Below are 22423 nucleotides of genomic sequence, written 5' to 3' on the forward strand. Positions count from 1 at the left end.
CGTAGCTGGCGTTTCTTTTTAAGCAAACTGTGTTGCTAAGGCGTGGTAGATCCCTGCAACTCCTCTCGGATTCGCTACTTTTTCTATTCATTCTCTGCGATCCAATCATTAAAGATGCCTCAGGGAACCCTTGAAGTTCTTCTGGTTAGTGCCAAGGGTCTTGAGAATACCGATTTTCTTAGTAAGTTTCTCTCCATCCCTCCTCCTCCGTATTGGTTTTGATCAAATTCAGAGTCCGCCTATTCTTTTTTTGTTTTTTAAATTCTGTTTCAATATGTTTATGTGCTTTTGAACAGACAACATGGATCCTTTTGTGATCCTCACCTGTCGTACTCAGGAGCAGAAAAGCAGCGTGGCGTCAGGTACTGTATCTTATTTAAAATCCAACGAGTCAATGAAGCATTGTCACTGCTATAAATGATCGGCGCCAGATCCTAATATAAACGTTTCTGTCATGATGGAAAAAATATGGTTTTCTAGTTGAAAGGATCCCCAACATTGATTTAGGCTCGTTTCCAAACTGTACCAAAGGTCTCTTTTTCCATTCAATTAGTCAAAACAGTAGAGATTGGCACGCATTTAAGGTGATAAATTGTGAAACCAGGTAAAGGATCTGAACCGGAATGGAACGAGACTTTTGTTTTTAACTTGACCGGTGACGTTTCGGAACTCACATTGAAGATATTGGACAGCGATGTCGGCTCAAACGATGATTTCGTGGGAGAAGCAACGTGAGTTTTTTCTTTTTCATATTTATCTCTCGATCTCTTTCTTCTGGTTAATACGAGGTCATGACATCTTAGGGATCACTGACCTGACCTGTAGAATTATTTAGCATTCCATCCCATCCATGCCGGCATAGGAATTCTCTTGACTTTTAAGAAACGTTGCGAGAATTGCATTCCAGCTATTTGTCATTTGTTGATTGGGGTGTGGTAGTGATCGGGTTCAGTTATTTCTGATATAAAAAATAAGTGATTCTGATCAATTTGAATCATTGTAGACGGGTTGACGATGCACTTTTAAGTCCAAGGATGGTTTTTCCTCCTAGAAGAATGTCCGAACAAGTCAGGATTCCCTAAAGACGTACTAGGGAAAAAAGAAACAAGTCGACAAAAAATATACGTGAAAATAGGATTGGAAAGTAGGAAGCCGTGGTTATCCATAAAAAATGGTAGGCCTCAAAAAGTTGTTCTCAATGATCACAAAGGGGTCCATATTTTACTTTAAATCAATATATAACAAAATTAAAATAAACTAACATAAGATTGTGAAAAGTTACTGATTTTTCAGTAGCAAATGTCAATAAATGATTTAGCCCATAAAAAATCATTGGACAATAAATTGGTGCATGAACTTACGTCGCATTTTAAGACATTTTGTATTGTTTGGGAGTAAAAGGAAACGTTAATATTATATATCAAAAACGACTTCTTCAAGATCTTAACCTATTATAAATTAAGACATTAATGATATAATTACTATCATTATAACGGGATATTGCAATCACATAACGGATAGTCCAAGCAGAATATTCGGACAATATTGCCTGGTCCAGGACGCAAGGGGTTCAAAAATAGATATTATTCAGAGGGATATAAATCATGATGATTTCTATAGTCGTGAGGTTGATCATTCTTTGCAGCATTCCTCTAGATGCTTTGTTCACTGAAGGAAGCGTCCCAGCAACAGCATACAATGTTGTCAAAAATGAGGAGTATCGCGGGGAGATTAGAGTTGGCCTCACTTTTACACCAGAAGTAATTCTTTTTCTTTTCTTTTCTTCTTTCTTTCTTTCTTTTCGTGTGTGTGCATGTGTTTTAAATACACCAGAGGTAATTCTGTTTTCTTTAGCTTCGTTTTTCACGACGTTTCTACACAAAATTACGGTGAAGAGGAAGACGAGGCTCGTGGCGTTTATTTTGCCTTATTTTGTTTGTTTTTAATCTCAGGAGAGCAGAAGCGAATATGCGGATGAGGAAAGCTTAGGCGGGTGGAGGGAATCTAGTTACAGAGACTAGAGATATACAGTGTTGTATATGTGAGGATCTCTAAATCAATGGTGTCGTTTCGTTTGAAGAACTGCATGCTTTGTGTTCAAGACTCGTCGTTTTGCAAATTACCTCCGTGTTTTATTATTCCCCGTTCGTTTCGTTGCTTTTCTGTCCTGTCCTCAGATGCCTACAACTTTTGTTCTTGATCATCAATAATAGTGACTACTTTTTACAATATCATGTTCACAGGCGCTAAGTGGCACAAAAGCAGCCTGATTGATCATATCGGAAAGCTTTTATCTGAGATGATGAAGTGCCTCCAATATTGAAAATCGAATCCATTAGTATGCAAAATAACCTCAAACCAACGCTGGTTCTACCCTCAAACTTGAAAACGAACTAACAAACTTTGTTCAGGCCCTTGAGGTAAAAGGAAATTGTTTTTGACCCCCAAAACTACGAAATAGTTTGTTGAAGCAGTTTCCGATCCCATAGGCTTGGGATTTTGAATTTCAATATAGACTGAAACGTAATTCAAATATTGTTGGGTTCCAAGCATTGAGTCATAGAATCTAACGACAAATCCAATATTTGTAGGACTATCATGCATCAACGCTTTGTTTAATACAGAGCTTTTTTTCTTTTTTTTTTTCGGGATATACTTAATACATAGAGCTTCGTGGCATACAAAATAGAGTAGTTAGTTTCTTAGTTCAAACAGACATGTTCAGAAGAATATTCACTACTATGTTACAAGAACTACATCAAGATGGGTAACGACAATTCATAGGCCGTCAACAAAATTAACATTAGTCATCATGGGGCAACACAACAACGTTTGAGGATGTTACCTTGGAATTTTCCTATTGCAATGAGAATGATATTTCTGAGGATCAACCTCCACGCCAAGGCTTGTTTGTGGCTGCTGCTCTGGTATGGACCTATCCTCCGAATTGTAGTAGGATGATATATCACTTTGAGAAAAACTCGTCAATCCAAAATCTGGCAACGACGAGTAACTGTCCCTCTGGCCATTCCAAATGCCAGCTTCCCCCAAACATCCTTGAATTGGTAAATCTTCCTCTATTGTTGTGGCACCTGTGAGAGTCTTGAATGCAAATTCTAGACTTGGGTCTGACCAAGAATCCATAAACGGATAACAAAACTGAGCTTCAGGCTTCTCGCGGCTCATGATTTCAGTTTCAAGTTGTGGTTGCTTAGATGGAACAGCTTCGGCATCAAGAACCTGAGGAATTTTCTTTGACGGCTCTTCATGAATTACTGTGCTTCCAGTTATCTGATGACTCGCAAGTTTTGTACTCACGTCTTCCATACAAAGGGGCTCCCCTTCACTCAAATTCCTGGTTATATCAACTTCTTCACTACAAGACACCCTATTCTGGCAAAATGGGGAGCTGGTCCTCAACTGAGTTTGTTTCGAAGGCTGGAAAAAAAAATTAGGCATCATGAATTTACTATTTTGGGATTGGTTCAAGTCATCACAACTTTCTTCTTCGCTGGGACTCTTTACCACACCGTCAAGCAATTCCTTGTCTGCTTGGTCATTGTTGTCAGAAGTCATAACTGGCAAAATGTTGGCAGCATCATCCACAGGCAATGTACCTGTTAGGGTCTTGATTGCAAATTCTAGGCACGGATCTGACCAAAACTGCTCACATATTTGTGACTCTGACATCACACCACCAAGTTGTTCAGCTTCAAGCTTCTGCCGTTGCTCACTGGCAACAGTTTGGTCCTCATGTAACAATTCTTCAATAGTTTGAGATTCATATGACTTCACACTCTTGTTTGATGTGTCTCTGAGTACTCTTAGTTCTGAACTGCAAGATGCATGACGTGAACACTCTGTTTCTTTCTCAACTGGTAAGCAAAGCTGTGTTTCTGAAATCATCACAGTTTCAAGCTCCTGCAGTTGCTCCATGTGAATAGTTTGTGTTTCAAATAATTTCACACTCTCATTCAATCCTTCAACAGTGTGGGTTTCATATGGCTTCTCACTCTTGCTTGATGTTTCTTCAAGTACTCTCATTTCCAAGCTGTCAGATGCACGAAGAGTATGCTCTGCTTCCATCCCAAACAGTAAGCCAACTTGTGTCTCCAAACTCTTGTCACCAATTCTATCAGTTTCAAGCTTCTGCTGCTGATCCTCGGGAAAATTTTGGCCTCCAAATGACTTTTCACTCTTGTTCGATGGTTCACCAAGTACACTTGATTTCAACAAACTTTTAGGTGCATCAAGAATAACCTCTGGTTCTTTGCTAGCACTAACTAGCTTAGAAACTCCATTGTTCAAAACCACAGTTGCAGTTGATTTATCTTTTCGTGATTTCCTAGTTGCATATTCTAGAGCTCTTAAAGCAGGCATTACCTCAGGTTCGTGGCCAGCAAGCCTCCTTGACAACCGGCAAGGCAACTCCTTCTTGCTCTTCAATTTTTTTGAATTTACAAACGCATTTCTGTCACTGCTGCTTTCTTTAGCACTGTCAAACAGCATAGCTTCAGTAGACAAATTAGGGCCATTACCAATTGAATTCTCAACAGGTAGCACACCAGTGAAAGTCTTAATTTCAAATTCCAAGCATTGGTCAGACGAAGAATATTGGCAAGCCATGGGCTGCTGAGATTCTGGTTTCACATAATCTATCTCTTCATCTCCACACTTTTCTGGTTGCTCATGGGTAATGGGTGGAATCTTAGGAGATTTTAAGCTTTTATTTGATGTCTCTCTATTTAATGGAATATTTATAAAGGTAGAAGCATTATCTGCAGCATCAACACCCAGCCCACCCTCAGCTTGCCGCAATATAGCCTTGACCCTACTTTTAGACCTTCTGCTCTTATATTCAGGAGCTCTTTTACAGACTATGGAGTTGGTCATCACCTCTGGTTCTAATCCAGCAAGTCGCTTTGAATTTCGCCGGCATGGATTGCAATGATTTTTCCTGTTACTATATTTGTTCAAGTTAACATGAATTTCTGAGGCATCACTTTTTCCAATCTGATCAACTGGCAATTTCTCTTCTTTCATAACATTAGCTTCAGAAGCCAAACTTTGATCAAAATGTGAAACATCCCTAGCAGGTAATTCACATGCAATAGCCTTCATTTCAACCTTGAGGCTTTGTGCAGTGAAATCCCGAGATGGAGAGTACTGATGTTCTACCTCTTTGTCACCTATTTTCTCTGGTACTAGTTGGTATGGTTGATCTCTGTAAACTAGTTCAACTTCACAATTGCTGTTTTTCTTGAGTAACTCTCCACAGGCTTGTTGCACATACTGAATTTCTGGGACAACATTCAACTGCTGAGATGATTTATTTTTCAAGTCAACATCTATAGGTGTCACACGTTTCCTTAAGCTTCTCTTTGGAACTTGACGAGCTGGTTCATGGGTCACAGTGTCGGCTAACTGATCAGCTTTCCCAGCAGCTTGTCTCAAAAGCTGGTGAGGCACATTCAATTCCTTCTTGTTTTTGGATATGCTTGCGCAAAATGGGTTCTCTTCATTAGCCTTCTCCCCTCCATTCAAAATATAATTCTTCTCTTGTACATCAGCTGCAGGAGTTAAGCAATTTCAAGTTACAGTAAAGCATATATTTTTAAATGATTTTAAGGTGCAAACATTGGCGTCACTTTGCTACCTAGATTAGATCGTTTAATTTCAGAACTGTCTTCAGCTGCATCCTTAGGCAAATGCATCTTGACCACAGAGTCAGATGTCAAAACAGGAGAAACCATAAATTCAGCAGAAACCTTCATATTTTGCCCTTCTTTTGAGCTGCTGCAGGCACCTGACAATTCTAAGACACTGTCAGAAACTTCTTTGCCTGCAGCAACATGCATGAAATAGAAAAGAATGGGTATTAGACACACATGGCACATTTTTCATCACTCTTGAGTTTTGATTAACATGTGCATTCAATCAACTTTAAGAAAAGTTACTTCTGACTTCTCACCAGCAACAAGCTGCAGTTTGATTGCAGAGTGCTTCAGTTTCTGTCTTTTGGCAGCAGATGACAGCTATATTAACAAAAGCAAGACAAGAATTCTAAAGTCAATCTTGATGCAATGATCTGTACCAAGAAGTTATACTCATTGGATTTTTGCTCAAGCAAGCTGTGTCATATAAAGCTCTTGAATTTAGACAGACAAGTCATACAAATAAAAATGGGCAGTCTAGAGATATTCTACAAGGAAGCATGATAAAGTTGTTACCAGCTAATGTTAAAGAGAAGGGAGACTGTTTAAGAAAGTACCACACTTCATATGTTTGAATTTGATATAATAAAATGACCAGATACTGGAGTTGTGCAAATCAAGTATGTCTACATGCAAAATAAGGATTAACACAACCTGTGCAACAAGGACTAGCTAGGACTTACAGATGTTGATATTACCATTTTCTGAGGGTTCATCTTATAAATAGGTAATTATGCACACATGTTTGTGCGCGTGTACACACACAGAAGTATATGTATTTCTGCATCCTCATTGAACTTGATGGTTCACTTCATGTCATGATCCATTTTTCAACAAAAAATAAATAAAACAAAGTACAGATCACTCTTTGATATAGCTTAATAACAACGTGATTGGACTTCCAATGTTGTGCAAAATAAAAATTACGTAACTATCAATAAGTAATGGATGACAAGAAGGAAGAGTAAGGCTATAATTCGATACTAAAACCAACGTGCTAAGTTACAGAAGTTGGAGATAGAGGTACAAACATTGCTTGTAGATTGCTTAGCAGTGCATCCCTTCTTGAAAGTGCAGTTGCTGCCCTCTACAGTTTCAAGATACCGTAATACCTCAGGTTTGGAGTAGAATTTGAATCTATTCAATGGATCAGTGAAGCACTGCAATAAGAACACAGTTTCATAGGATGAAATGAGATGCATTGTTGATGGGGACAAACACTTAATAAAACATCACCAACATATGAGCAATATCTACTTTCTCCCAATAAATAAGTAGCAGAGAGAACTCAAAAAGTTCTAAACAGAAACTAAAAATGTGTTATGTAATAACTGAGTATGCCACACTCTATGTAGTCTAGCAACTGGGCAAGAGCAAATATGATACTACCAGGGAAAAGTAGAGAAATACGTATGCATATCAATTAACATGAGAAGCTTTTGATATAAAAATATAGTACTATTAGGGTATGGTCTCAAATAATGTATTCAGCAACCCAGCTCTAACTGATTTAGTACAAGAACAGATCACAAGCAGATCATAAGCTAAATTCAGAAATGTTAAGCAAGGATTGTTTGCTCCTTTTATGCATGTGTCTGGGTGATCATGCAACGCTTCTGTCATGCATGATATAAGCACCAAACAGTTAGCTAGAGGTCTTTAAATAGCATAAGATTTTCAAAGTAAGATAACGTGCATAATAAAATTTTACTAGAGGAAAAAAGTAATTGATAGAAAAGAACAAGAACATGGAGAACTAGAATGGCCATAGAATTATTCAGTACCTTATACCTAGTTCCCACACGTACACCACTTTTTCGAGTTCTGAAATCCACATTCCAGCCCTCAGGTAACCATGCAGGATGCTGATTTCCTTTTTTTAAAATCTGAAATTTCCAAGCATCAGTGAAGTGCAGAGAGACAATGGTTTAGCCAAATTGCAGAACACATATTCATGAAAAATAGGCTTCAAATTTGCACTCACTTTTGAAGAATCGCTGCTTGTGTTCTTTCTGAACAATCTATTGGTTGCTTCAAACTTCTCCAGGCCATTTCTTCCCATTTTCAGGCACGGGTGATGTAACATAAGAGTAAAATTTCTGCTGCTTCAAAGTTTGTGGAAACTACAAGACCTTAAAGTTTCTTCCTCGATTCCATAATTTCTGATTATCTATCCTCTCTGCTGGGAAAATGAGCTACCTGATTTCTATCATTTTACTAATCATAAGACAAGACACGCAATGGCACATATTAGGAATCATGGCTCAATCTTAAGTAACTCTTAAAGATATGCTAATGAATCATAAAAGGCAATAGAAAATGAAGATTATCTAAGATATAATCAAGAACGTCCCAATGCACATTGAAGAGATTCAATCACAGTTTCTGGTTGAATTGTGATTACAAGTCAAATACCATATACCTTAGTCAATCTGTGGTCAAAAGGCACTAGAATTTGAGGTAATCAACACAAGCGAAAAGGGAAGGAATAAAGGAGAATTTTGTGAAGCATATTTCCTCCACCAAATACAAGACAAACAAAAAAGTAAGAACTGATTTCTTTCTTTCTCTTTGCGAAAGGTTTCTTCTTTATAATCACAATAACCAGAATTCTATTGAAACGCATGAATCATCATGATATACAAAATAAAAGCAATCAATCATCTCGACTTTTAACACAGAAGTGTCCAAGTCTTCTCCATAGGAAGATCAACGAGAAGCCGGATGCTGACCCAGGTTGTTGAGCTCCTCAGCCAGAATTGATAACATAGGAGCCATATCATCTTTACAGTTGAACAACTTAACTTCTACAACATGAAACTCGAAACTCACAATACCATGGCACCACTAACACCCGAAGATTCATATTTTAGATATAGCAATGCTTTCTATCACAAACCAAAAAATCATTCGCAAGTCCACTTACATTTATGTTCAATCACAGTAAGAATTTCATAATCACAGATAAAACTTCTATCACCCCCAACCCAAACAGGAACAATAGATACGCCCGAAGCGTTATTTAAGCTAAAATTTTGTCCATTTGGTCGTTCGTCTCAGGTCAGAAGATGAAGCCTTGTCCGTGGCGCTAACAATCGTCAAGCATACTGACGAACCATTATCTTTCTTCTTTAACAAGTGAACTAATATTCTCATCTTCTACAACTTGAAGCCACCAAAAAGAGACACAGGCATCTGAACGCTATCTCCAGATAAATACCTAGTTTTCGAATACATTGAAGTTCTTCAAAGAGAAGTCAAGGAGACGTCCCTTAAACATAAAAACTTAAAAAAAGAACGACAACTGACCTAGAGTCGATGTTATAATTTAAATTAACGCACGTATTAAAGCATATGCTGCAATTCCTTCTTTCTAGACTAAATTCTTTTCTCCTCCTTCTTTGCCAAGATGATTAACTAATCATGAACAAGAGGAGTTTCCTCATCCATGCAAAGGAGAGAAAAATAAACTGAAAATTCGTCAACTTTCGAGCGGATAACAGATAAGTATGGTTGAAAAGCAAATAGAAACCCCACTCAGATACTGACAACAAATTAGCACAGCTCGATAGTATGAGGATGAAGATTAAACTTAAATGATAAAGCTTTACCCTAACTGTACACGTGTAGGATGCCGCCGAAGTTCCCTAGCGCCATTCCGCAGGATTCCGATGAATACTCCGGCGATCGAACTTTAGCTCTTCATCACATGCATTTCCGACTCCTTGGGAGCTGAAAGATTGCTTCTTTTTTTTGTTCGTTCGTGAATATATTATTAGCTTTGGAGCAAGGGAAACGAATTCCTATTATTATTGAACCAAAAACAATAAAGTGGACGAATAAGGCCGCAAAGCCACGTGTTGAAAAGAAAAACGCGCTCGTACTTTGGGGTTTTGATAATTTGATTCCGGAAATGGGCTTTGACTCTTGGTCCTCTAATGTTACGCAATCTTCAGTCTCAATTCATGCCGTCTCCCCCTCCAACACCGACACACACACACACACAATAATAAGAGGTTTGATTCATATCCCATTGTGTAGCTTATACCGAGCATTATATAGCTCTTTTAAAAGCGTGTTATGATAAGGATGAGAACACACACACACACACACATAACGTAAAAGTAGCATTGTTTTCCTATGCCCAGCCTGCTTAATATTCTCATTTACAGAGCTTAAATGATTAATTTTATCTAAGAGAGTTGATTACTTTATTCACAACACCTACCTTTTTTTTTTTGGGGTCTGGGATAACATTAGCATGAGGTAAAAAGTAAATTTAACTCCATCTAACGCTATTTCATCCATAACCTTAGCATCATTATTTATTTAACTTCATGTAACTATGTAGGTATCTTAAAACAAGTGATTATTAGAACCATCGACCTTTGTTCTTTGCCATATCCCATAATTAATTATTCATTAAAATGATACTTTGGGTGCCCATATGGTCTTCTCTAATTATTATTTTTCTTCCGAAAGTTTTATCTAATTTGAACATTTAAAAGCTTCTCTCGGTTTGCTAGCAGTAGAAGAAAGCAAGGTTTTTTTTTTTCCAAGAACAAAAAAGGAGGCATTTGAAGTTATATATTCGTTCTGAAGCAAGCATATCCTCTCCTCAGTCGTTGACTTTGAAATTGAATGGTCGGGCTGAGCAAATGAGAAAAAAGATGTGATGGGCCATTAGCGTTTCCGTGGGGACGGCACGATAACTCGATAAGCTGGTGAAGATCGCTATTGATACTTGGATTATGAGGCGCCAAATTAAAGCCAAGTATTTAAACGATGGCTTTTCCTGGTCCACCCATTTTCCTGCGGAAAGATACCTCTATTTCTTTTTCTTTTTTTTGAATTTAGGAAGAAGAGGCTTCTTAAATCTTAAATTGAGAAAAATGTTTAGATGAGATCTTTACCTGCTGTGTCTCTTCTTCCGTTTCTCAATATTTCCGTACCTTGTCATTGAAATGCATTTCCTTTGAGGTTATTGATATACCAGTTATATCAACCACACTGACGATTGTTGAAGAAGACCAAAGCAACATACAGAAGTTTCATAAATCGGTTTCACAATGCGGATTCAGCTTCAACCACAATGCTCTGGCTTTTCAAATTCTGTAGCCCATCAATTCGGCCTCATCCCTTTATCATCCCTCCCGGTATCCTTTGACTGTGAGTGCGAGTTAACTTCAATTTCGCTCCCGAATATTTCATCTTTGCTATGTTTGTCTCCCTAATTGTTCCCAGTGTTGTTGCACACGACTTGTTTGCTTTATCGAATCTTTATTTCAGTTTCCCAACGGAATAGATTCAAGAGTGCGCATTTGAGACTAAGAAGGAATCAGAGGATGGTAATTTCGGCTGCGAACGAGCAGAGCTCGAGCGTTGGTTCTGCGAGGAAAAGGTTTTTTTCCCTGTATTTTAATTATTTTAATTTTAAGGATCGTCAGGACAACTGGGTTTGCTTGTTTAAAATATCTTCATATTCTTAGTCATTGATCACATGAGAACTTTTTTCTTTATACGTGCCGTGGATAAAATGTTCAAGGTATTCGTATATGTTGATGTATTTGCTTCATCGTAAGCACTTGTTACTTGAGATTCGAGATTTCCCTTCCATGCGTTCTGCGGCTATATAACGACTGTTATAAGCTCCTGTAGAAAAGTTGTGGAACACATTTGCCTGCTCAAAGCAAAGCAAGATTTATCCGATGAGGAAGAGAAGGATATGCTGGATTATTTGTATACAACACAGTATCAAATGGGCGGTGTTGTGGCAATTTCGTTGGGTAAGTCCACATTAGATGGGTAAGCATAGATACATTGCCGGTAACAAGCAATGGCTAAACTTCTAAAAGATCTAGTGGCATTTCTCCCCCTTCCTTTTTTATATATGTGAAGAGGCAATGACATTTTCATTTGTTGTCACGCATGTGATGACCTGCCATTCTTGTAGGACGCATTTCTGCTTCAAATCCAGAGAACTATACACATGGCCTTTATATGCGCTTTCAAAGGAGAGAAAACCTTGAAGGATTTTACGAGAATCCCTTTTACTTGAAGGTTCTGAAGGAGCATGTATTAACTTACTGCCATGTATGCACCAACATGTAAACACCGATTCTCTGTTTCTTTTCCATTTTTTCTTGTATATGTTGAACGTACATTGCTGCAACAGTTTGAACTTCTGCCAATCATTCAAACTTCAATTTCTTTCTACTGCAGGGATTAATGAATGTGGATTATGAATCTGAAGTAGAAGATGAGATGCTTTCTATATTCCGCAAAGGCGAGGTAGGACAAAAGGCATAGTGCATTATTGCTATTGATTTTGGATTTTTGAGCAAACTTTGTGCGTGCATTGCTTCTGGTTCTAACAGCAAATTTCTGGGTGATTCAAATGAATGTTGTGGTTAGGAGTTCAACTACGGAGTGGAATTTGTGCTTCTGATTTCATTTCGTGATGGAGTATCTGCTGAAAAAATGAAAGATGCATTAACTTCCCTGTCTTTGTTGACATCGGGATCTCCTTCCTTGATAATCCAATCAACTCAAGGCATGTTTCGCCAAGTTGCCAAAATTGTTGCTCTGTTATATGACTCAAGTGTGTCCTTTGGCTCAGTGGTTCAGCAAAAGTCCAATTTGTATAGAGAAAGGTTGTGTGAAGAATATTCCTTATCATGAGTCTTTCAATTTATGAATGTATTCTTGTTGCTGTTGCATTGACAGGTTCAAATTTTACTCCAAGCTCCAAGGAGTATACCCATGGAGCAGTGATACGATTTCGATCAGGTGATCTCCATTTTATGATATCTATGCTTTATTCTCTTAAACACTGGTCATGCTGACGGGTACATAGCGGCGTGTTTTGCAGCTGATGCTTTCGAGATATTTACAGGCAGCAAAGAGTATAAAGATGTAAGAATCACAATCTATTGCTTTCTAGACTTCACCCTCACTATCCATGGGATAATAGACAGCTTTTGAACCAAAATAGCATGTGCTTGTGTTCTTTACACAAATTCTACTTTTTATACTGTCTTTTCCTGAGCTATGCAGAACTTCTAGATGATTTTTTCACCAAAAAAAAAAAGCAATATTGGTAAATAATAGAATTCTGGATTTGTTTGGATTTTGGCTATAATTTCTTTCTCGGTATAGCATCTTCTAATTTTGCTGTCCTTTTGAATTCCAGAATTTGCTCCCTGATCCTCTTTTCAACTTTCCTCAAAAATGAACTTTTGCATTGAAATTAGTTTGTTGAAGCTAAGTGATAATTTATCAAACTGAAAGAATATCAATCTTTGTAAGCTTATCAATACCATGAAGAATCTAAACTACGTTTCAATTGTCAAAATAGATGTGGCTGTCTAAGTTCCAGCCTATCATCCAGAAAGCACTGTCTCTTCATTACTCTGTTGATCCAGTGGGAACTGAAATTATGTAGCGAGGATTTGGTAAGTCTGTACTATTTACTCCCCAAGGCAAATGTTAATGTAAGGTGCTTATCTTTTTTTTTTATTTCATATGAAATGCTGGCAGATTTCTTGACAAGAGATGCGGGTTGGGTTATTCTATTTTATCAGAACAAGGATAAAGGTTATTGCCTGCCTTTTCACGGTGAAACTATGGCAAAATAGCCATTCCTTTCTGCAACATTCCGAATTTTGACTTGGGAAAATTGCCTTTGCTTGTTGCACGCAGGTATAATTGTACATGTCATGTATATCATGTCATGTCACATATATGCATTTAGAGAACGTGGTGCCTGTATAATATCTTGGAATTGGTCTAGTGTTGCTAATGGATGTCAAAATGAGGCCTTGTAGGTACTCTAATCAGTGTCCCTCAATCTATCGTGTAAATGCTATGTAATGGATATTATGAACATGCAAAAGCTAATAGTTTCAATCAATTTGACAAGAGAAAGCTATTCAAGGGAAGCATTAAGTTTCATCCGCATCGTTGAGTGATTTTTCCGGGTTTTCCTTGACTCTCTTCTCGTTAACTGACTTCTGCAGTATTTCATTGCTTCTGGATCTTCGTCTTTTGTATAACTTTTGATGAAGTTTGAATCAGTATGGATGTATATATGACAGACCTGTGCACTTTCCACTACGAAGGTTCTGTCACAGAATTATTCATATATTTACAGGCAAATGAAGAAAAGAAATAACTACCTACCCCCCATCATAGCTCTCCAAGATTGTTGATGTCGGCAGCTTATAAGAATAAACTTTTTTTTTTTTTAACTTTTTGGGTCCGCACACGTCGTCTTCTTACCATTGGATCCAAGTGCAAGGACAGTGTTATGAAGATTGTCAAGTTTGACTTCCGGACCATATCTTCTACGGGTGGCAAGAAAATTCTTGTATGCTGCACTAGAAGCAGCCTGCAAAATTTTGTGAACTTGATAAGCAGTAGATTGCTAGAGAGCTGATCAATTATGAAGCGGGTTTGGCCCCCCCGGAACATCTCTTAGAGAAACTCCATAAATTGGATGGATTTCATCTCTGCTAGCTTCCTCCTGTGTCTTCGTGAAGAAATGAAGAGAATTGTTTGTGTGTGTTCGCTTGATTGCTTCGCCTGGGCATCTGCGGGCCATACTGCAACTTGAGAGATGACTAGTAAGTACGATCATGAACATTACGAGTGAGATCCTTGAATATAGACCTGCCATGGCTTCTGTTCTGTGAGAGAATGGAAATTCAATGGCATACAGGAGGGGTTGAATTTTGTTTGCTCTCATTTGCAGAAGGACTTGTTGGTTCTTAAATACGAGGTGAGGGAAGCTGGGTCCAAGATAGAGCCGAGCCAAAAACTAATTAATTTAACGAAATGACAAAAGTAGCCAAGGATCATATATGGATTTGCAATCTGACCACCGTCTAAAACATTTGAGGGTGGAGCCATTATGCTTTATATTATTTCTTTGGAGCAGTTGTAAGCTTGTTGAAAAGTTGCTCATTGATGATCCAGACAGGACAAATATAGCAGAGACTTTAGACAATACTCTTTCATGTTGCTGCCATAGATCAGACTGAGCGTATGATGAAGGCGTAGATTCTGATTCTGAGGATAGTCTTCCACGGTCCTTCCTGTGGAGGTGGAGTGCCAACTTAAAACAGCTTAGGAAAGCATAAGGGCGTTGACTATTGGGTGTGATGTGTTGAATGAGTCTGATTAATTTAATTTTTGTAATTAATTTGAAGACTGAGATATGAATTCATGGACACGATGACCCCATGTCCGTGTGTCATCGAAGGAAAAGTGGTGCTTACTCTTGATAGTGAGGTGCTGTCTCAGCACGTGCCGTGGCCTCTAAACTATTCAGGATAAAGTGACACGACTTGCCACTTCGCCATTCCATCAGTTCCTGTACCCATATAGTGTTTGCTACACTACAAGACAATTTCGGAGACAATTTGCCCCATAGATTTGCGATTGAAAATATGGTGGTGGGTTACCAGAAGCCAGATTGTGTTAGAATGTGAATGCAACATGCTCTTGTGAAGTTTATTATATTTATGTCCTCGTCATGTTGATGAAGACGAGGTTTGTTCATGCTTGTGGGTAGCTTAAGTATCTGCTATATTGCAATCAGAAGAAAAGATGAGGCTGAGACGAAACAGGATATATGCAGACAAGGGCTTGGCTAGCGTGTTTCAACAGTCTGAAATTACGAGGTTTGAAAATTTCTTCATAAATCAATGGCCTTTTAGCCTAATGACATGAAAGTTTTTTTACAAGTGAAAGGCCCACAGATTTAATTTCCCTTATAGCTTCATGTCATTTGTGCTTTATCTCTTTAAATAAGGGGGAAAAAATCCCTTGTAACGGAGCATCAGCCGGCAGTGACCTAGTGAATTTAGACCTTGCTGTTGTTCCTCACGCGAACATGGAAAGATAAGATCTGAGTACGAGTTTTTTTTTTTTTTTTTTAAGGTGACGTATGAATGGTAGGACACTTCGTTGTAATTTTGGAGAAGATGAGGAAACAATGTCAGATGCCCTCCACGTCATTCAGGGTTTAACCTCACCTGAACTAAGTTTAACTAGAGTCAAGTTTACAAGTTTCTTGATGAGCATAACCATATATTGGACAAAGGATGGCGCGGACCCAAGGCCACTAATACAGGCAAGCGGCCGCGTAGACTAAACGAGGTTCATATTTGAAGGTTGATTTAGTTGAAGTGAAAATGAATTGGTTGTCAGGGAGGGGCCCACATCATACGGTGGCCCACAAGGCTCTGAGCATATCAGGTCCTGAAATGTCTTACCCGGCACCTCAACGCGGGTATCGAAGGGAACAAGGTGGGACCGACTGAACGAGGGCGAGGCCAGACATGGCCTCCCTGTTTTGGGTAGGGATGTCTAGGGTTGTACATGTCCCGATAATATCAAGACTCACTTGTCTCAACCCAAAAAAATTAGAAATGAGATGTTTGCAAGATGGAACAAAAAAAGGGAGGGAGACAAGACGGGATTCGAGATATCCTTCAGAACGTTTCATCCTGATATTATATATATATATATATATATATATTCTTTTATTATATATGTTAATTATTATGTTATTTTTATTGTTTATTTGTTTATTTCTCTTTTATTTAATTTTGTATTATTCTGTGATACTCGGTTTATCCAAATCAGTTGTGAGATGTTTTTTCATAATTACTAATATTGATTTGAGAAATTAAAATTAAAAATGCAAGTTCAATTGCTGCAATTTAAGTAATCTAATGAATTTATTTTGAGTTTATGCCTAGTTTTAATTTGGGTTTATAATAAGCTCTAACCAAATAACATGCATGCACAGAAGCTCTTATATTGGGATGTCTCATTTATTTATATTTATCTGTTTATATGTTTGAAACTCAATTGATTAATAGAAAAATATAATTCTTTATACATATTGATTGAGTATTATTAATCATTTAAAAATACAAACAAAAAGTGGCTAATTAGGGTGATTACCAAGATATCCTAACTCCTTTTGGGATGAGATAGGACGAACCGAGATAGCTTCTGAAACAAAATAAGACATAAAATAATTTAAATCTCAATTATTTCTTAAGATGGATCATGGGACAATAGTGTCCCAACCCCATTTCATGAACACCTCTACTTTTAGGTTTCACACACAATCTCGACCTTCTTGTGGTTCATGTGCCAAATGGACGCCAACCCAGACGAATTCCATTGATTTCTTGGTTTCCATCCCCCATCATCATCTATACACGTCATTTAATCCGTACGTTGGGCTAAAGAACCCGAAAACCCTTGCTGAAAAAACTATGATCAATTGATAGCAATACTAGGTACATAAACGTGCATAACAATGGCCCCACGTATTTACTTAATCACAACACCGGAAATCTTAATTTAACAATAAATACATAAAAAGATGCCAATTCACCAATATGATATATTTATTCGTTTACCTCTGAACCAGCGTGACATTCCACAGGTGCCCTGACCCTACCACGATCTTAAGCAACGTAACTTGAAAAAAGGCAAACGGAAGGAAGGGATGCACATTCATTTCATATAAACATTCCAGTTAACACTGGTAAATCAAACATCATTTGGTGGCAACTCAGATATCGTCCCAAAACTGCGGATTGGTTGCCAAATTTCAGTGGATGGATTTCAAGTCAACCAACTGACTAGCAAGGAAACAGGGAAGCGCTTCCACGCAGTGAAACCTGGATACTAAGTTTGAAGCGGCCCTACCAGAACCAATATTTGGTCTCGAGAATATTATTGGGGGTAGAAAGTCGATTTTTTGGCTGCGTGGTTTCTCGAGAGGTTGTTATCACAGAGAACTTCCTTGTGATCCCACAATTCTCCCCATTACCATTCGCTTTACCTATCCATTCAGAGCTATCTACGTATTCTGAAGCCAGGAATGTCTTTCAATCCCATTTTCAGTGCAGTCTTCCTGAAGAGAGCAGGAGGCCTCTGCAAACCAATTGATTCCGAAAATTGGTTTGCTAGTTCAGCCAGAGTGGTTTTATCTCTCCCGATTTCCCTTATCGAATTATAGTAACCAAGCCATGTGTGATAAGCTGATTCCTTGACGTCGTTATCAATCTTAGCCATTGAATTTTCTACCTGCAAGTATAAATAACGACACGGATTACAGACTGCATATTAGATAACGACTAGAAAGTTCCCTCTCCACCCATGGGTTTCAATTTTCTTTTCCCAAATACCACATTTCAAAATCCATGCACATGCATTGTATCGAAGTCATGCTCAAAATAAACCAAGTACAATTACCTTTTCTTTTCTTATCTACCAATATATAAAACCCCTGTGGTCATGAAGTTCGCAGGAAATGATAAACCATCTAAGTCCAAAATCATCCGCAAATAAGTAAAGCGAATAGTGAGAATCAAAATCCTTGTTTGCTCATCATTTTACTCTACATAGAGCGCAATGAGAGAGAGAGTAAAATAATGAAAACAAATAACATGAGCCGGAAATGAACCTGAAGCTTTGTCTCGGGATCTATATCTGGTAAAGGGAATCTCGTGAGAGGGAGATCTTTAATTTCATCTAAAAAGTACTCTTCCCATGGAGCAATTAGCAATATGCATTCCCCTTCTTTCCCTTCTCGTCCTGTTCTTCCAACACGATGGATATATTGTTCTCGGTCAGTAGGAATGCCCACCTGAATCACACACCGTCTTCAGTTAATAATAGCATAAAAATGAACAGCTCGATAACTTAAATAACAATAACTTGAACATTATCCAGGACAATAATTAGTAATATATGAAATTAATTTGGCTGAGCCCTCTCATTAAGAAACTTTTCTTCAGATAATATGGCATTATCATAAAGAAAGAAAAAAGCCTCAGCAAAACCTACAGAAATTCTTGATTTTCCAAGAATTTAAAAATTAAAAAATAGAGCATTTGAGCAAAATTGAAGAACGCAAGGTAAAAATGAACATGTGTTTCAGTTTGGCATCCCACATCAAGCAAATGACAAAGAAAACATGCACTGAAAGATAATACCTGGATGACTAAACTAACATCAGGGTAATTCATTCCACGAGATGAAACATCAGATGAGACAAGAATCAATTGTTTGGATTCTCTGAACTCATCCGACATGCGAGTTCGATAAAGTTGAGGTTTTCGGGAATGTATCTCCCTAACATTCATTTTCATTTCCCGGAGAAGTTGATACAAGAGTGAAGTCACCATCCCAGTTGTACAGAAAACAATAACCTGAAAGCAACTCCACCTGTTAATCTCAAGTTACATGACAAAGCAATTAAAACTCTAGACCAAAAGGAAATTGACCTTATAATCAGGTGCCTGCAAGATATGCTCCTTCAAAATATGGTGCAATATTTGAAAATGAGATTCATGAGGAGCAACAAGATAAGACTGCTTTACCTGCGATAGCAAACCAAAATAAGTATTAATACTTGCCACTAAATGACAATAATTATAACACAGGAAGATCTCTATGCCTTCTTCACTATGAGTGTGAGATAAGATACAATCAAGTTAAAAGAAATATACTAAAACTATCAAGCTGCTCAATGAAAACAAGAATTATAAGCATTAAGGCGCTAGAAGAAGCCAAGAGAATATGTTTTGCACTTCCACAATAGTTACAGTAGCTTACTTTAACCGGAGTTTCCACACAATTTATCCCCACTGTGTCTATATACGTGTGATCCCTTTTCAAAACAAGTTGAGATATACGTCGAACCTGCATGTTAATGAAATATAACTTAAACATAGATTAATACTGCAGCAACATAATAATGCAAATAAGGACGTGATATTAAATTGAATGAATAAAACATTAACATCATAAAGCAACCTCCTTTGGTATGGTTGCAGAAAATAACAAGGATTGCCTTTGACGGGGCAAACAATCAACAAGTTTTTCTACACTCTTTCGAAAACCCAGGTCCAATAAATGATCAGCTTCATCAAGTATAAGCATCTGCAAACCCATCAATCGTAGAGATATCCCAGACTTATACTCAATATGATCCAGCAACCTGCCTGGAGTAGCAACAATGATCTGCAAAATTTCATACAAGACACATGAACAACACTAATTTTATCATCAACATTAGCAACATGTAACCACAAGGTATAAACAAAAGAATTTAAGCAACATAATGGAAAACCTGGGATGGATCTGATTCAAGACGTTTTTGGTCATCTTTAAATCGAATACCTCCTATTAGAGTTTGAACTCCAATTCCATCATGGTACTTGAGTAAAACTTTTAATTCCGCAGTGATTTGAGTTGCAAGTTCTCGGGTAGGACAGAGGATCAGAACACGTATTGGAGGCACACGTTGAGGGGCATTTATACTCATTGCCTTAAGAACTGTTTCAATAGCAGGAAGCTGTTTGCATTCAACATAATTGATAAAAATAAACAAAATGTCGTGCAGCGTGTTAAAAACACGTATAAGAACCAGAGTGTACCAAAAATGCTGCACTTTTCCCAGTGCCAGTTTTAGCTTTGACCAAAGCATCCTTGCCTGCATCAGAACAGAATTTAAAACATCATCAAATTGCTTCCAATAGTCATATCAAGTAGCTTGGAGGAACTTGATGATAAGAAAGTAAAATGATTCAAACTTAGCATCAAAATTGTTTTCAATAGTCATATCAAGTAGCTTGGAACAACTTGATGGTATGAAAATAAAATGATTCAAACTTGGTCTACGGAGCATGCAAAGGAATTATAAGTCAGGAACTTTTCTCTTTGAATATCAATAACAAGTGACCTTCCTAGAAGAAAGGCTGTGATTTGAAATCTTAAAACCCAAGAAGGGGCTGTGATTCGTGGTAATATAATCCACAAACAATTGAAATCTATAGAGCAGCAAATGGCAACCTACCCTCAAGGCAAACAGAGAGGCTAGCCTCTTGAACTCGAGTCATGCGAATATAACCAGCTGAAGAAAGTGCTTTGATTGTCAATGGTGATATACCACACTCATCAAATCTATAAAAAAAAAAGTTACAATCAATATAACAAAATTAGTTACTGCACTCTGCAGTCACATAAATTAACCAAACAATAATTTGCCTTTATATAATTATCAAAATTTTACATGGAAAAAGTTATTCATAGTTTTCAATACTCAGTGTCTCAATAACCCCAAGTAAGAAAACCAAATCTTTTAATCTGGAAGTGCAGGGATGTGGCTTTGAAGCACACTGGTTCAAATCCAGTTCGTGTGGTGAATAACTGGGAGGAAAAGATTGTCACGACTTAGGCTTGTTTTATTTTACGCTACCCAAACACTGCATATCATAAACCCAATAGACGCCAAATGGAAAAACAAATAATTTAAATACCTTTTCTGACCAAGTAATGCATCTTCCTCACTTTTATGCTGCTCATATTCGGCCATCTTCCTCTTGTTTAGTTCATACCTGATCAGTTCAACCTGTTCCGAGAGGTCACTCTCCTCGTCATACGACTTCGGTGGCATCCTCCTCCTCGTCTTAACGTCATACTTCCCCAGAGAAGCACTACTACCTATCTTATTTCCACCCCTGACAATCCCTAAACCGTCTGAATCCATGTCCGATTCACTCTCGCCGGAAGAACTGTCATCTCTCCATAATTTTCGCGGCCTTTTGGGGATATTTTTCTTCTCATTTATAAACTCACCCGCATTTGCATTGATCAGGGTTTTCTGACCACTAAATGAATTTCTGGCAATGGATCTTGCAGGATTTCCCTCCAAACCAAAAGTGGAATCTTCTTCATCTGACGAGCTCTCTTTCTTCTGAAACTTCCTTCGACTTTGCGTTGAGTAATTCCTTGTCGGAGTATAATTACTACTCGTATTCATCAGATTGTCATTTTGGCGATCAGAAAATATGCGACGGCCTTCCAGTACCAGTTTCCTCAGATCCACGGGCGACGCGATTGATCCTCGCCGTCTGCTTGATCCCGGAAATTCTCTGAGACGCGGAGGCGGAGGCTTCAACGGACCATCGTTTCTGTTCCAGAGATCTTCAGCCCCTTCCTTCATAAATCGATTGGCTAAGGCCTTAATGTGGTCCTCGGGGGCCATAGGGCTGTGAGTGGCGCTTGAGGTGTCAGGTTTTGCCGCGAGTTTCGCTCGAATATGGGAGCGAATACGAGCCTGGTAAAGCTGCTTTTCTTGATCGAGAAGCCTTCTCTCTTTATCTCTGGCTCGCTTCTCGTGCATGCGCTTCCATTTCCACTTGCTGACGCCGCCCGGGAAAGTCCGAGGACCCCCACCCATGTTTCGGGCCAAAATAAAATTGCAGAGAATTTTCGACAGTGTGCTAGATCGTTCTGTTACGATTAACGAGTACATGGCTTCCGGGGGTAGACACAGTATCAATCCGCAGAGAAGGAAGGGTTTAGGGTTTATGTCTATGGGAGACTAGTGGGAAACCAGCGCTTAATTCAATTGCTTTCTATTTCTTCCCAGGCCAAAAAAATACGGAACCCCACCCAAAAATAAATTTAAAAAGAAAAAATCAATTGCTTCTAGTGCTAATTTGTTATCGTATTTACTCGCTTCTTCTAGGCTCTGTTTAGTATCATAGAATTCTAAATCTGAAAATGAAATTGAAAATGGATTCTTGATGTAAGTTTGTTTGGTATTATAGATTTTAGATTCATTGAAATTCCAATTTCAACAAAATATGCAGAATTCAATTTCATCTCAG

General features: G+C 38.1%; 4 protein-coding genes across 12 annotated transcripts; 2 read left to right on the forward strand and 2 right to left on the reverse strand.

The window, feature by feature from the left end:
- LOC129322276 (elicitor-responsive protein 3) lies at positions 1-2229 on the forward strand. The gene is made up of 5 exons (XM_054968504.1): positions 1-181; positions 297-362; positions 605-731; positions 1646-1760; positions 1953-2229. Exons 1-5 carry the CDS (start codon positions 115-117, stop codon positions 2019-2021), a joined length of 444 nt encoding a protein of 147 aa, XP_054824479.1. The 5' UTR covers positions 1-114; the 3' UTR covers positions 2022-2229.
- Positions 2230-2674: 445 nt separating this feature from the next.
- LOC129322274 (uncharacterized) lies at positions 2675-9714 on the reverse strand. Of its 5 annotated transcripts, XM_054968496.1 has the most exons (8): positions 9599-9714; positions 9326-9493; positions 7699-7931; positions 7499-7600; positions 6746-6874; positions 5972-6035; positions 5657-5842; positions 2675-5570 (listed from the first exon to the last, which is right to left on the reverse strand). In XM_054968496.1, the coding sequence occupies exons 3-8, from the start codon at positions 7798-7800 to the stop codon at positions 2842-2844; spliced, it is 3312 nt and encodes a 1103-aa protein (XP_054824471.1). In that variant the 5' UTR covers positions 7801-7931; positions 9326-9493; positions 9599-9714; the 3' UTR covers positions 2675-2841. The 5 variants fall into 5 exon arrangements, with proteins under 5 accessions (XP_054824471.1, XP_054824472.1, XP_054824473.1 ...); XM_054968497.1 differs by having other exon boundaries at positions 9332-9687; XM_054968498.1 differs by having other exon boundaries at positions 5657-5806; positions 9326-9687.
- A 527-nt stretch (positions 9715-10241) lies between these two features.
- LOC129322275 (uncharacterized) lies at positions 10242-13667 on the forward strand. Of its 4 annotated transcripts, XR_008596240.1 has the most exons (11): positions 10258-10870; positions 10959-11115; positions 11373-11500; positions 11668-11807; positions 11937-12005; positions 12129-12267; positions 12441-12503; positions 12586-12629; positions 13072-13168; positions 13254-13310; positions 13416-13667. XR_008596240.1 is itself a non-coding variant. In XM_054968500.1 (10 exons), exons 1-9 carry the CDS (start codon positions 10807-10809, stop codon positions 13156-13158), a joined length of 891 nt encoding a protein of 296 aa, XP_054824475.1. In that variant the 5' UTR covers positions 10261-10806; the 3' UTR covers positions 13159-13168; positions 13254-13667. The 4 variants fall into 4 exon arrangements, 3 of the variants coding, with proteins under 3 accessions (XP_054824477.1, XP_054824475.1, XP_054824476.1); XM_054968500.1 differs by having other exon boundaries at positions 10261-10870; positions 13254-13667; XM_054968501.1 differs by having other exon boundaries at positions 10276-10883; positions 11004-11115; positions 13254-13667.
- Positions 13668-16998: 3331 nt separating this feature from the next.
- Positions 16999-22173, reverse strand: LOC129284459 (probable DEAD-box ATP-dependent RNA helicase 48). Of its 2 annotated transcripts, XM_054919951.1 has the most exons (11): positions 21068-22173; positions 20605-20711; positions 20186-20241; positions 19879-20103; positions 19563-19769; positions 19362-19448; positions 19031-19126; positions 18740-18955; positions 18208-18390; positions 17997-18066; positions 17694-17828 (listed from the first exon to the last, which is right to left on the reverse strand). In XM_054919951.1, exons 1-10 carry the CDS (start codon positions 22063-22065, stop codon positions 18037-18039), a joined length of 2205 nt encoding a protein of 734 aa, XP_054775926.1. In that variant the 5' UTR covers positions 22066-22173; the 3' UTR covers positions 17694-17828; positions 17997-18036. The 2 variants fall into 2 exon arrangements, with proteins under 2 accessions (XP_054775924.1, XP_054775926.1); XM_054919949.1 differs by lacking the exon at positions 17997-18066 and having other exon boundaries at positions 16999-17828; positions 21068-22170.
- Between the last annotated feature and the right edge of the window lie 250 nt (positions 22174-22423).

The sequence above is a fragment of the Prosopis cineraria genome, unplaced genomic scaffold, assembly GCF_029017545.1.
Source record: "Prosopis cineraria cultivar Desert tree isolate PC_DT_omini unplaced genomic scaffold, ASM2901754v1 PC10, whole genome shotgun sequence".
Classification (NCBI taxonomy): domain Eukaryota; kingdom Viridiplantae; phylum Streptophyta; class Magnoliopsida; order Fabales; family Fabaceae; genus Prosopis; species Prosopis cineraria.